The sequence below is a fragment of the Sminthopsis crassicaudata genome, chromosome 3 (assembly GCF_048593235.1).
Source record: "Sminthopsis crassicaudata isolate SCR6 chromosome 3, ASM4859323v1, whole genome shotgun sequence".
In the NCBI taxonomy this organism is placed as follows: domain Eukaryota; kingdom Metazoa; phylum Chordata; class Mammalia; order Dasyuromorphia; family Dasyuridae; genus Sminthopsis; species Sminthopsis crassicaudata.
The window spans coordinates 581,547,372-581,561,702 of record NC_133619.1 but is presented as its reverse complement, the minus strand read 5'-3'; the positions used below and the strand labels follow the sequence as shown (position 1 = coordinate 581,561,702).

At 36.5% G+C, this 14,331-nt stretch overlaps 1 protein-coding gene across 1 annotated transcript; it reads left to right on the top strand.

Moving 5' to 3' along the window:
• The first annotated feature begins 11,898 nt into the window (after positions 1-11,898).
• LOC141559849 (olfactory receptor 51I2-like) lies at positions 11,899-12,861 on the top strand. Its single transcript, XM_074297505.1, has one exon. The coding sequence runs from the start codon at positions 11,899-11,901 to the stop codon at positions 12,859-12,861; it is 963 nt and encodes a 320-aa protein (XP_074153606.1).
• The last annotated feature ends 1,470 nt before the right edge of the window (positions 12,862-14,331 follow it).

The window sequence follows — 14,331 nt, the reverse complement described above, 5'->3', positions numbered from 1 at the left end:
GCCCAGTAACATTCCATTATTTTAATGAACCACAATACACTTTACCCAACCAATGAATTTCTACTTGCTCTTTGACACTATCAAAACATTTAAAAATTGTTATTATATTTTGGTGTATATGGAATTCCTTTTTTTTAATCATTGACTTCCTTGTATTATAAGCCTCTCCATACAATTTCTGGGTAAAGAGTTATGGAAATTTTTCTCAGCATTATTCCAAATTGCTTTCCAGAATGTTTAGATCAATTCATAGGTTCACCAACATGGCATTAGCCTTTTCTTCTTCAGGTTCTCTAACACATTTTGTAGTGGGCTGGAACTCTGGAAAGTTGTACTTGAATCACAGCATGGTGCTTATTGCTGTGCATGCTTGATGTGATGTACTGAGATAATCATACTGAAAGATTTAAGGGCTGGGGGAGAGACACAGAGGTCTCTTGATCACAGCACTCTCAGCCAGAGAAGACTTCAGGATCCAGACTCCAGAGTCCAGACTCCCTCTTTGACCTGCCACATGGTGGCTCTCCTTCCCCCTTCACTTCTCCACCTAAAGATCAAGGACTCTGGCTGATCCCAAGGTCCTCTAGAGAGCTAGCCCAGACAGTAAATTCTGGTACCCAATGTGGACTAAGAACTTACACTCAGCATTTCAACTGACAAGGATCAATGGAAAAAGTCCCTGAGACCCAAAAATAGGGTGAGTATAAAAATCTACAACCAGGAAACTTTGATAAGGGCTAAACTAGTCACTTTCATTTTTTTTTAGCTGAAATGGGGCAAATACCAAGAAAAGAGTCTCCTCCACTCCAATGGGAGTGTGAAGAAAGCATAGTTAGGTTAATAAAAAGCCAAGGTTTGTTGGCAACTCGGGAGCAGATCCTTGGACTTTTAGAAACATTAGAATACATGTCTCCTTGGTTCTCTAAGGAAGAAGGATTAGAGCCAGATTAGTGGAAACTAGTGGGAGAGCAACTATTTGAATATTAGGAAAATAATGGTCCTGATTCAATTCCTGAAGAAACATTCTATATATACAATATAATACAATTGGCTTTAAGGAATTACATAAGTTTTAGAATAAGGAAAAAGAAGAAAGAGCAGAAGAGGGAGGGAGCACCCTCAAAAAAACAACAAAAACAAAGGAACTGAAAGGCATATAAAGTTAGATCTTGAGTACCATGCTTCTGACCCTCCCTCCTCAATTTCACCTTCGTGGGTGGATGGAAGAAGAGGAGTGGGAAGGGCAATGACGTCATCAGCAATACCCATACAAACGCTCTTCCCACTCCTTATGACACAGTTACAAAGGGTGCTAATTAAAGTCAAAGTGGAAGGGCAGGACACATCTGATTTGAGAATAGAAACGTATCCTGTGATTGAAGTGTTTAGCTCTTCAGGTAAAAAAAAAAAAAAAAAAAAAAAGATGTACTACTTTTAATCTAAAATTTATCAAAGGTCTGAAAAAGGCTTTTACTCTATATAATGGGTCTATATAATCTTATGTTAAAATGTCATTAGAGAATTTGGCTTTTGAAGTTTTAACCCCTAAAAATGGAAATCTATAGCAAGGACATGTTTAGAATCTGGACAAAAGTTGTGGTAGCTTTCTGAGTATAGTGAACTCTGCAGAATATAAGCCCAATGAAATAGTCAACATGGAGTTTTTTGTCAAAGGACTTCCAGAAAGACTCATCAATGCTTTCAATGTAGTAAAGTAAGGCATTTGAAAACTCAATGTTGGCATAAAGATAGAGTGAGAAAACAGGGTGGGAGAAAAGATCCAAAACCCCATGTCCAAAATGCAACAGAGGCTTCCATTGGGCATCAGAATGTAGATTTATTTAAGGAAATAGGATTTATTTAAAGGGGCCCACCTTCAGGGCTCCAGGCAAAAAACACTTGGGACATGATGGCAGCCAATGTTACATGGAGAGAGTCTTTAGAAGTTCAGTACTCAGACGTAATCAATCAGCTGATAAACAATCTGATGGGGGAAAGGAATTACAATTGGGGAGAATAGAGTTGTATGCAGCTGGGACTACTGAGATATCCCCTGGAGAAGTGAAATAGTTTCTCTCTGGCCTATAGATCCCTTGCCTCCACACACAATAGGCTTGACCATTTCACATCCTGAGAGTGCTTATAAAACATTGTCCATCCATATACTGAAGTGGGAAATTGGGAATGTGTAGATAATATCCCAGTCACTGATACGGGTAGACAATGTCTGACTTATCAACCAGGAGAATAGTAGTACCATGTTTACTGATACAGACACTTAATAGGAATCTGGTGATATTTGCCCAGATTTTGACTCCCAACCACAGAATCCAGGAATATTCTGGAACGCACTTGCTATAGCTGACAAACTATGCTCATTATCTATGGTGTGTAAATGGCATACCATTGGAAGCATTGGTAGACACAGGTGCAGATCACACAGTCATTAGAGGTGCCAATTGGCCCAGTCATTAGCCAAAGATTAAGGCAGACATCTATGTCTGACATAGGAAGATCAATAGTAGCTGAAGTTAGTGATACTCCTTTGAGATAGACATTTGAAAATGAAACAGGAGTTTTTACTCCTTTTATAGCTGAAAAAATCCCCATCAATCTGTGGGGAAGAGACATCTTACAAGTTAGGATTAGAAATGAGTATTTCGGTTTTTTAGGCAGAGCTGCTTTTGAAGGCCTGCCTGCCCTCTCACCTGTTCCTATTCAATGGAAAAATGATACATCAGTGTGGATAGAAAATTGGCCCTAAAAAGTGATAAAATACAAGTCTTATTAGATATAGTACAAGAGCAACTTGACCAAGCATACTTACAACCTTCTCTAAATCCTTGGAATCTCCCTGTATTTGTTGTGAAAAAAGAAATCTGGAAAATAGAGGATATTGACTGATTTAAGAAAAGTAAATGAACAGATAGAAACTATGGGAACTCTTCAGCCTGGACTTCCATCTCCTATTCAATTGCCTAAGAATGGCCTCTTTGGGGTTATAGACATTAAGGATTGTTTTTGTTCTATCCCTCTAGATAAGAAGGATATGAAAAGATTTGCCTTTTCAGTGTCCAGCATTAACTTAGCTGAGCATTATAAAAGATATGAATGGGCAGTTTTGCCACAGGGAATGAAAAATAGCCCTACTGTGTCAAATTTATGTTGCTGCTGCTCTTACTCCAGGAAGAAAAGCATTTCCAAAGGTTATGTTGTTACATTACCTGGTTATCTTGGGGTGTGCACCTGAGGAGCAAATGTTAGAAGCATGTCTACAAAATACTATAGAAACATAAGGAACTACAAATTGCATATAGCTCCAGAAAAATTTCAAAGGCATGCTCCTTTTCAATATTTAGGATATGAAGTATATCCCAAGGTACTCATAGTACAAAAGCTTTCTTTAAGAACAGAGAAGTTGAACACCTTAAATGACTTTCAGAAATTAATAGGAGATATCCAATGGATGTGCCCAGTGTTAGGGTGAACTAACTGTTAATTACAACCGTTATGTGACATTTTAAGGGGAGACAGTATTTTAAACTCACCATGCCAGCTGACAAAAGAAGCTCAACAGGCTTTGAGAGAAGTTGAACTAGCTTTATTCAATGTAGTTAAAGAGTCACTCAAAAACCCTTGGAAATATCAGTTTTTGCTACAGCTGTCCTTCATCAAGGAGATAGTCTGATAGAGTGGGCGAATCTCCCAGCACAACCAGAATAAAGTCTTCCTTCTTACCCAGTGCTTGTGGCTAGAATTTTATTAAAGGCCATCAAGTGTGCAGTATAATTATCTGGCATAAGAACTGACAAGATATGTACCTTTTATACCAATGTACAAATTAATGTATGCTGTGAAACCATCCCAGAGTGGCAAATTTTATTGGCCATGGCTCCAAATTTTACACATGGGTCTCCCTTAAAGATAATCAAACTATTACATAATTGGCAATGAATTCTTGAAGAAAAGTTTTCTAAGGTTTCTCTTAAAGGACCAACTATTATTACAGATGCATCGAAACATAACATTTGTGCTATATACTCTTGTGACTTAACTAAAAAGAGAGTGGTCAGAACTCCTTTTCAGTACATTCAGCAGAATGAATTATATGAAATCATGCTAGCTCTACTTATTATCCAGGAGATATAAATATAATATCTGATTCGGCCTATTTAGTAGGTGTGATACAAAGAATTTCTGCAGCCCAAATAAAATTTGTAGCTTCTAATGTATATCAGCTCTTTAAGGAACTTCAAGAGCAAGTGAGAAAGTATCCAGGTAAGATTTATATCTTGCATGTCCACTCTTACAGTGAACTTCCAGGTCCTATTTTTCATGGAAATTCAAAAAGCAGATTGCCTTCTAATCATGTTAGCCAATACTCCTTTATTTCAGGTAGCCCAAAAATCTCATTCTAAATATAATCAGGATGCTCAAGCTTTATGTTTACAATTTGGGATAACAAAAGAAAAAGCTAAGAGCATAGTAAAAGTCTGTACAGCTTGCCTTCCTTTCCACGCTCCACACTTCCTCCAGGGAAGAACCCTTGTGGTTTGAGACCCAATGAAATTTGGCAAATGAATGTGACCCATTATAAATCTTTTGGTTGTCTGTCTTTTATCCATGCTGTAATAGACACCTTTTCAGAATTCACTTTTGCAATACCAGCAGCAAAAGAGACAGCGGAGTGATCACTGAATTCCTTATACAAGCTTTTGCAATCACGGGTGTGCCACAAGAAATAAAAACAGACAATGGACCTGCATATACTTCTAAACATTTTGTACACTTTTGTGTGCACAATATAAGATTTTACACAGATTTTAATCCTCAAGGACAGGCAATAATAGAGAGGAAAAATAGAGACATTAAGATGCTCCTCCAAAAACAAAAGAAAGGGGGAGTCACAAGTAACCCTAGAGAACTTCTAAATCTAGCTCTTTATACTGTTAACTTCTTGATTTTTGATAAAGATGCACTGGCTCTGGCAGACAGGTTTTATAACCCACCAGAAGGGCAGTGTCCTTTGTGAGCAGCTCCACTATCTTTAGATAATCACCAGGTAATGTGGAAAGATCCAGAAAGTGGTGAATGGAAGGGACCAGACAGGTTAACTGCTTGAAGGAGAGAGTTTGCTTGCATCTCCACAGATGGAGAAGGAATCAGATGGGTGCCAACTAGCCATATTCGCCTTGTCCATTGGAGAGAGACTAAGCAGACCTTTGAGACGAAGGAGAAGACCCAAGAAACATTGGGTAGTTCCATCTCTTACTGTACCCACTGCTGAAAGAGTGTGACAGTTATAGCAATTGACTCATGAACATTGAACATTGTTAATAAGACTGCTGCAGGATTTTAAAACCAGCATGAATCATTAGATTCCCTGATATGTGAAGTAATAGACAATAAATTGGTTTTGGACTTTATCTTGGCTGCTGAAGGAGGTGTATGTGTGATTGTTATTGTTATACCTTACTTCTAGGACATATGGACATGTATATCCATCTTGTTTGTCATATCACTATGCTGATTCATACAGTTTGTTATATCACTACTTGCATGTATAATTCCATAGAGTTGATCTATGTTGTTTGTTATATCATTACTAGCATGAGTTATATTACTATGTGCTTGTGTAATACTTCCCATGGTGATGGATTTATGTATACCTGTTTCAATTTGAGCCCAGAGGATACATGCTAATAATATCTGGTTTGACTCCCCACTTCCTTTTGATATTTTCACCTCTCTCCCTGAGAAGTCAGGGATGACATGATCACCTCCTTTTTGGGGTTCTCGTCTCTCTTCCTGAGAGTCAGGGAGGGAATGGCCACCTCTCTTTAAAACAAAAGAAAGCTGGAGATGTAGCAGGCCAGAATGCTGAAAAGATATATTTGAATCACAACATGGTGCTTATGGCTGTGCATGCTCAATGTGATGTAGTAAGGTAATCATACTGGAGGATTTAATGTCTGGGGGAGAGACACAGAGGTCTCTTGGCCTCAGCGCTCTCAGCCAGAGAAGACTTCAGGCTCCAGACTATAGAGTCCAGACTCCATCTTTGACCTGCCATGTGGTGGCTCTCCTGCCAACTTCACTTCTCCACCTAAATACCAAGGACTCTGGCGGATCCCAAGATCCTCCAAAGAGCAAGCCCCGACATTACAACATTTCCCCAAAAACTACTTACTGAGTATGAGAGGAACTATTAGAATTGTTTTGATTTTTATTTCTCATAAAATTTGTGATGTTCAACAATATTTCATATGCTTGTTGGTAGTTTACAATTCTTTTGAAAACTGTTTTTTTTTTTTTTTTCTTTGATTCCCTATCCTTTTGGGGCCATTTTAGTCTTATACATTTGTCTTAGTTTGATATTGTTTTCTATTCCTCTTTACCTCATTCCTTCTTATTCTCCTTCCTCCTCTTTTTATCCTTCCTTTTTTGTTCTCCCCCTTTCCTCTCCCTTTTCATTCTTTCTCTTCTCTCATCTCTCAACTCTTCTTTATCACCTTAACAAGAGTAGTTCTGTAAAATTCCCTAGCAGATCCTACCACACCCTAAGCCCCACCTAAAGTCTATTGCAAAAGGACTTAACCAAATAAAGTGCTTTTCCTGAGATCCTAGCATACTCATATGCAGAGTCTCATAGGCAGATTTCTGAATTCCCTAGGGGAATGCAGTTTCCAGGTGAGCTTTCCTCTGCAGCTGTATAAAGGACCAAGCAAAGGTGAACCTTGGCTGTGGAAGTGACTGGATAAGGTAGGATGAACAGTAGCCTTGAACCATTATATGAAAGCTGAGGTTAGTGTACATGGGTTGGGACCTGACTTAAGAAAGAGTTATCTATCTATCTCTATCTTATAGGAATATGTTACACATTCAGAAATAAGTAAGAAAGAGTTATCTCTCTCTAAAGATTAAAGATTGCATTTAGACAGTAGTCTTATAGAAAATCTAATAACATGGGAGCTGATGCCTTTATCACTATCAATAGCTGCTTGAAAATAGAGGCTAGACTTCAGTTTTCTTTGTTGTCCAGCCCCTAATTTTGGAGGAATTGATAAAAATGGAAATGAGCAGAAAATAAAAATAATGAGGTAACAAGTAGATAATACATAAAAAAATACAATGGGAAATGGCCTAGGCATGACAGCCTCTCTAAAATTCAAGGATTGCAAGTTATAAGGGATGACCAATGACTACAATAAGAGAAAATATACACATGCACACAAATATTTACACACTTATGCACACACACATGTACACACACACACATACCCCAGAGGTAAAAAAGGATCCTTTAGGAGTATACTGTAGCACAAGGATAGATAAAATGGTTTCTCAGTTTCTCTTCCATGAAAACAATTTTATGATTATCTAAAAGCATGGAGCCAGTTTATACTTTTCAACCCTTATCTCAAAACCTTGGAGTCACAGGACATCAGTTTGAAGAGAACACACAGATTATCTGGCCAACATTGTCATTTTGAAAGTGAGGAAATTAAGACCCTTTTGCATCTGCCCAATTTATGACAAAAAATAAAAATAAAAACAAAACTAGGACTTTAACCAAGATTTCTTAACTCCTAATTTAATGAACTCTTCATTGCATAAGCATGTCTCCTTAAGACAAAAAATGGCACCACCGATCAATACATTTTGCTAATATGTCCATAGTCATGAAATCAAGCTGGAAAGAGCTCTTGACTGAAAATAGCATATATATGTATGGTGTGAGGAAAAGCAGCAGTTAATGAGTCAATCCTTTTGACTTTGAGTACCAAATTTTTTTAAGGAAGACTAAAATATCACAATGTAATAATTTTAGCTCTAGAAAAAAATCTAGTCCAAAATCATTATTTTATAGGAAAGGAATTGAAGGGACAGAAATTTTTAAAAATAACCTGATCAAATCTCATAGTACTGAAATCTTTGGAGCTGAGGCTTCCCATCCCAATATATAGCTGCTTGAGCAATAAGTCTTCAGATTTAAGTTTTCTTTGTCATTTTGCTCTTGTTTAGGGGAAGGAATTAAAGTGAAACAGAATGGACAGATAAATGGGATCTAGCCAGAGTTTCTAGATAGTACATAGTTAAGTGTTATCAGGAATGGCTTAGACATATCTGCCTTCTTAGACTACATGGACTGCATTTCAGAAGGATTAACTCAAAATAAAATACCATGTTTGTGAAAAGAGATATTTCTCATTAAGTATTCAGGAAGAAGTAGATACATAAATAGGATAGTTTCAGAATTCAGCTTTAGAGACAGTTTTCCTTGTCCATTGTCATTCTAAAAGACAATTTCTTTGAATTTTGACTTTTGTTTATCTCAGACCTTCATACCCATTTCCCCAAAAGCCTCTTTTGCTAACTTGGCATTTTTTTTCTCCTAAAAGTCAAACCTTTTTTCTTCTCCTTAATATCTTTTTTTGATCTATTCTTACACATTTCCTCCCACTTTGACCATGAGACTCCTCTTCCTTCCTTAATGGTCTTTTCCCTTTCCAACCCACCAAGATGACTCTCTCTCCAGTTGTCCTGCTACTCTTAACTAGTAAAAATGAAGTGTGGAATGTCTTTTTTGTGGTAGAAGCAGAAGAATAAAGAAAGAAATATAGTCTTTTAAATATTTTTATTTCTTTCTTACCTTGGACCAAAGGTATTAAATATTTATCCCTTCCTTTTTCTTCCATCTTCCTTTTTCTCCTCCCAACTTTGCTTTACCTTCACATCTCCTCTTCATTCTACTTCATACCTACATCTGACCTACTGTGACTATAAAGCTGGAGTATGTGTATAAGCAGGAAGAGCAGGAAATGAGGGAGAGAATTACACCAATACTAATAACAACGTATAATACAAAGAAATAAATTTTGTATGATACTCTCATATCTGCTTTCTCATTAAATTTTAACAATAATTTATATAGATAATTATTATTAGCAAGCCATTTTATAGATTAGAAAATAAGAATCAAAAGCATTATGTGATTTGTTTAAGGCTACATTCAGATGAGTAAGTGTCTCTGCTCAAATACAAGACTTAGCTAGGTGTCAATTCAGTATAACTATACACACGTTGAAGTTAGAATTATTTTTTATATATTTCTTAATATAAATCACCCAGGGTCACTCTTATAATCTTGCTTCTTTCAGCTTATTTCCCTCTATCCACTGTACTTAGGAGAAGATAGAAGGAAAAAGTAGAGGGGGAAGAAATAGTCATTAAAATTATCTGCCTTTTGTAAGTCTTGGGAAATTCTGAGCTGTAGAATGAATTGAAATGAGGGACTAAGGCAAAAATTTTAGGTCATACAAAAATCCAGGCCCCAGGGCTCTCCTTGATTTAGGAGAATTAAAGCTTGGTTGGCCTTTAAGACATTTTTAACCTAGTTTTGGTGATTGGGGGAGGTATAAGAATGGAGAAAAGTGAGACAATAGAATACTCCCCAACCTGGAAACTGATTCTTGTCTTCTATAAGTAAAGTCCTAAGTTCATAACTATGGGGAAACATAATTGCATATTGGAAAATGAATAAAAAAGAAAACACAATAATTAAAATTTGTGAATAAATGTAAACATAAATAACCAACACTAAATATGCAGATAAGTGCAGACAGGATATAGTGAAATTGGAAATGGCCAAGATTGATTAGAGAAGACTTCCTGGTGAAAATGAGTTGGGAATCAGGTTCTTCGTTTTTTGTTTATTTGTTTTTGAGGAGTGGATCATGGATGGATATGGAAGAGAGAAGAGGGAAATACATCTTTAAGAAATTTCATGGCCAAAAATGCAAAAATCAAACCATACAAAAATTAGAATGTAATCTTGAAATCATTTTCCTTTTTTGTGTCCCCTTAGAACTAGCAAAATATTCTGTGTTTACTAGGAGCTTAATACATATCAATTATTGCTGGAAAATAAAATGAAGAAGCTAGAGAAGAAGGATAGGACTAGATTATAAAGGTTCCGAAATCTCAGAATAAAACTTTGATATATATTTTATTTAATTGTCAATCTGATCCATTTGAGATTTTTATGAAGATTGAAGAAGTTCAGCAGATTACATTGGCAGCATATGCATGATAGATTGGAAAACAAAACTTGTCATATAGACAATGATGCCAAAAGGCAAAGATCCTGAACTAGAGTATAGGGTGAAGAGAGAAAAGAAAAACAAAAGTGAGAATCCTTTCAGAGAAGAAACTCAAAGGTAGGTAAAGGCATATATTTCCCTTAAAATAAATTTTACTGGTATCTTTTGCCCTTACATCATTTCCCTCTGTATCTTTCCCATTCCTTTCCAGTTCTCCTTAAAAGTCATCCCTTATAACAAATACCTTATATATTTTTAAAGAGAAAGGCACAAGAAGAAAAAAATTTACAGAAAAGTCAGGTAACACATCAGGAAAAAAAATCTGATTTATATAATGTCCTATATCTATGAACAACTGTTTCTTCAAAGGAACAGGGAAAATATCTCTTCTTTGGAATCAAATTTGCTCCATATCATTCTGGTAACATTACATTTCACTGTTTTATAGTTACTCTTTCCATTTGTATTGTTATAGTTGCTGTGCATCTTATTTTCCTGTTAAGTCCATTATTAAAATAACTCCATCATTTCTTGATTCCTGTCAGTACATAAGTTATCCTATCATAAGGAAAGACAATTGAGGAAGGAGATGGAGGAAAAGAAATTCTATATCTTGTCTCCTAAAAGGAAGTGTGAAACATTGAGTAGAGCATTAGAACTGGAATTAGGAAAGCTTGTAACTATATTAGGAATGAGTAACTATAAAACAGTGAAATGCAAATGTTAATAGAGTGATATAGTAACATTTCATTTCACTGTTTTATAGTTACTCTTTCCATTTGCATTGTTACAGTTGCTGTGCATCTTATTTTCCTGTTAAATCCATTATTAAAATAACTCCATCATTTCTTGATTTCTGTCAGTACATAAGTTATCCTATCATAGGGAAAGATAATTGAAGAAGGAGATGGAGGAAAAGAAGTTCTATATCTTGTCTCCTAAAGGAGGCGTGAAACATTGAGTAGAGCACTAGAACTGGAATTAGGAAAGCTTGTATTTGATTCTCACCTCGAAAATTTACTGTCTAAGTGACTCCACTAATTAACTTAATTTCTCAGTTTCTTTATCTGTAAAATAGCCATGATAATTATGCCTCTTTATTGTCAATGTCCTTAGAATCAAACAAGATAATGCATATACTCTACTTCAACCTTAAAGTGTTATGTAAACATGAGTTACTATTACTTAAGAGTTTTCCTTTTCTCCTAGCCAACCTAAGCCCAATAATAACAGGAAGAAAATGAAGCATGATAGCTTTAGAAATTCTTTTACTCTTAAGAGTCAAATCTTGGGTTGAAGCCCATTAGAAGCAATCACTTCCCTCACCCCAACCACTTCCCACTTTAGTCAATCTCAAAATTGTTTTCCTAGTGCCTAAACAGAGTCTAATCTGGCAAAAGCTCTAAGCTGCCTTGTTCTAATACATAATTTCCTTCTTTGATGTAACTAAACCCCACAAGCTTCCCTTGGGAGACCATCAGACATTTTTCATTCTCAAATTTGTCCAATTTCATCTTGAAACATTTTTCTTTGTTGGTTTCTGATTCTAGGTTAGGGCACTTATCATAAATAATAACTCCAAGATGCATGATGGAGATAGCTATTCTATTGAGAAGTCCCTAAATACAGTCTTCTAACTCTAAGAGAGTCTAAATTTCAATATCTGTAGTCTGAGGAACACATTTAGGGTACTTTCTACATTTCTATGGAAGAAAAAATGGATTTTTATTTTATCTCCTCTCTAGATCTGTTTGGACAGACTGAGGAAGTGTGTGATCTTTTAAAGCCTACAAGGATGTCCCTTCCCCATTCCCATGACAACAGCTCCTTCTTCCAGCCATCTGCTTTTCTACTGATTGGCATTCCAGGTTTGGAAGCTGTTCATGGATGGGTCTCCATCCCTTTCTCCTCCATTTACACCATGGCTCTTACAGGAAATTTCCTGATCCTGCTAGCTGTGAGGAGAACTCCCAGTCTGCACCAACCCATGTATTACTTCCTTTCCATGTTGGCTCTTACTGATCTGGGTCTTACTATGTGCACACTACCCACAACCTTAGGTGTGCTCTGGTTTGACTATCGCCCCATAGCCTTTGATGCCTGCTTGATCCAGATGTTTTTTCTCCATTCTTTTTCTGTTGTGGAGTCTTCAGTGCTACTGGCTATGTCCTTTGACCGATTTGTGGCCATCTCAAATCCATTGCGCTATGCCTCTGTGCTTACCAATAGTGTCATTGGAAGGATTGGAATGGCTATTGTGGTTCGTGCTACTGTTTCACTCTTTCCTGTCCCCTTTTTACTCAAGAGATTAAACTTCTGCCCTAGAAAAAACCTTTTGTCACATTCATTCTGTTTTCATGCAGATGTTATGAAGCGGGCTTGTGCTGATATCACTGTCAATATTCTATATGGGCTCTATGTAGTGCTATCTACAGTGGGTATTGATTCCTTGCTAATTGTTCTTTCCTATGGACTCATCTTACACACAGTGATGGGTTTGGCCTCTCCCCGAGAACGCATGAGAGCTCTCAATACCTGTGTTTCCCACATTCTAGCTGTTTTGGTGTTCTATATCCCAGTAATTGGAGTGTCCATGATCCATCGCTTTGGTAGGCATGCACCTCCCATTGTACATGCCCTCGTTGCTTATGTCTATTTGATTGTGCCTCCTGTTCTCAATCCTATTATTTACAGTGTCAAGTCCAAGCATATCAGGGAGGCAGTGCTCAAAATGTTAAGAAGAAAGGATCAGGGGTGATTTGGACAGAGAATAGTTATGATCCTAGAGATTTTTTGGTGGTTTCTTTGGTGGTGGTGGTGAGGATGGTGTTAGTAGTAAAGTGGATACAATTGGCATGCAGTCAGCATCATAGATTAAAAAGGTGCTTTTTCAGCCTTCTGTTAGAGGCAAAAAACTAAAGAGAGAGACTCCCACATCTGGGTAGGAGAAATAATTCCAACCTTTAGGCAACTCTAAGAGGATCAAGTATATGGATTTAAAGCCCCCTTCTAGCTATAAATTTATTACATTGCAAACCCAGTTTAATGGATGAGGCAGGCACAGGCCCAGTTAATGGTTCAATGAATTCATTCTCCTCTAGCACAAAGTAATCTGAATCCCCTAAGTATGACACGAGAGGGAATGTAATGAAAAGAGGCTTATTCTTGAAAGTTGAAAATATAAGCTCAAATGTTTTATCTGTAACTTATTAACTATGTTACCTTCAATAAGGCACTTGACTTGGTCAAAATTCTTCCATAGTTAAAATGTGGTTAACAATAAGCCATAGATATAGATTTTGATAGGAATTTTCTGAAAAAAAAAAAAAAATGGGATAGACTTAATAAGAGTTTTCTGGGGGAAAAAAAGACGCTTACTGGTCACTGTACCCAGTATCATCTCAAAGCAAATTACATACAGACTAGTGTGACATTTATTAGGACCAATGTCTGATTACTTTTGGGCTGAATACCCCACTTGTACTCTAAATTCCTACTAATTCATCAGTTTATTCTGTCACTATTATTTGACATGAAGCATCTGACTCTCACTTTCCATATTCAAGTCAACTGAAGGATTTGAATTGAAGTAGATATATATTTACATCTCTAAGGGGGGAAATGAAGTATACAACCAATTTTTAAAAATTTATGGAATTGAAGGGCTTTATCACCCATTTTAAAATTCTCCTAGATTATGTTGCAGAACCCAGTCCTTTATTCTCATGTGGTTCCCCATGACCTATTCAGAAGACTAGAGTTTACCAACAGATCTCTTACTTGTTATTTTCAGTCTTGAATGATATCTCTTTCCATTGTCACTATTCTCAGGTCTCAGAAGCTTCCTAATTTCAAGTTTGATAAGTTTATCCCATGTTAAGGTTTGTTATTCACTATCATGATCCCAATCAATATAACAATACTTTTATGAGTTCTAGCAATCACAAAGTTTTAGTTAGCATGCTATTATCAATTAATCAAACATTACTAAGTGCCTATTATGTTTCAGAGATTATGCTAATCACTGGGGATACAGAAAGAGGCAAAATATAGTCCCTTTTCTCAGGGTGTAACAATCTCACACTAAAATTAAAGTGATGCCAAAGATAGATTTATTTAGTATATTATTGAAATTAGGAAACATGGCAGATGAACTGGCAGAAATGTAACAGCTTTTGCCAATGACTCTAATGTGCTTTCCACTTAGTTCTTCCTTGATCAAGACTAG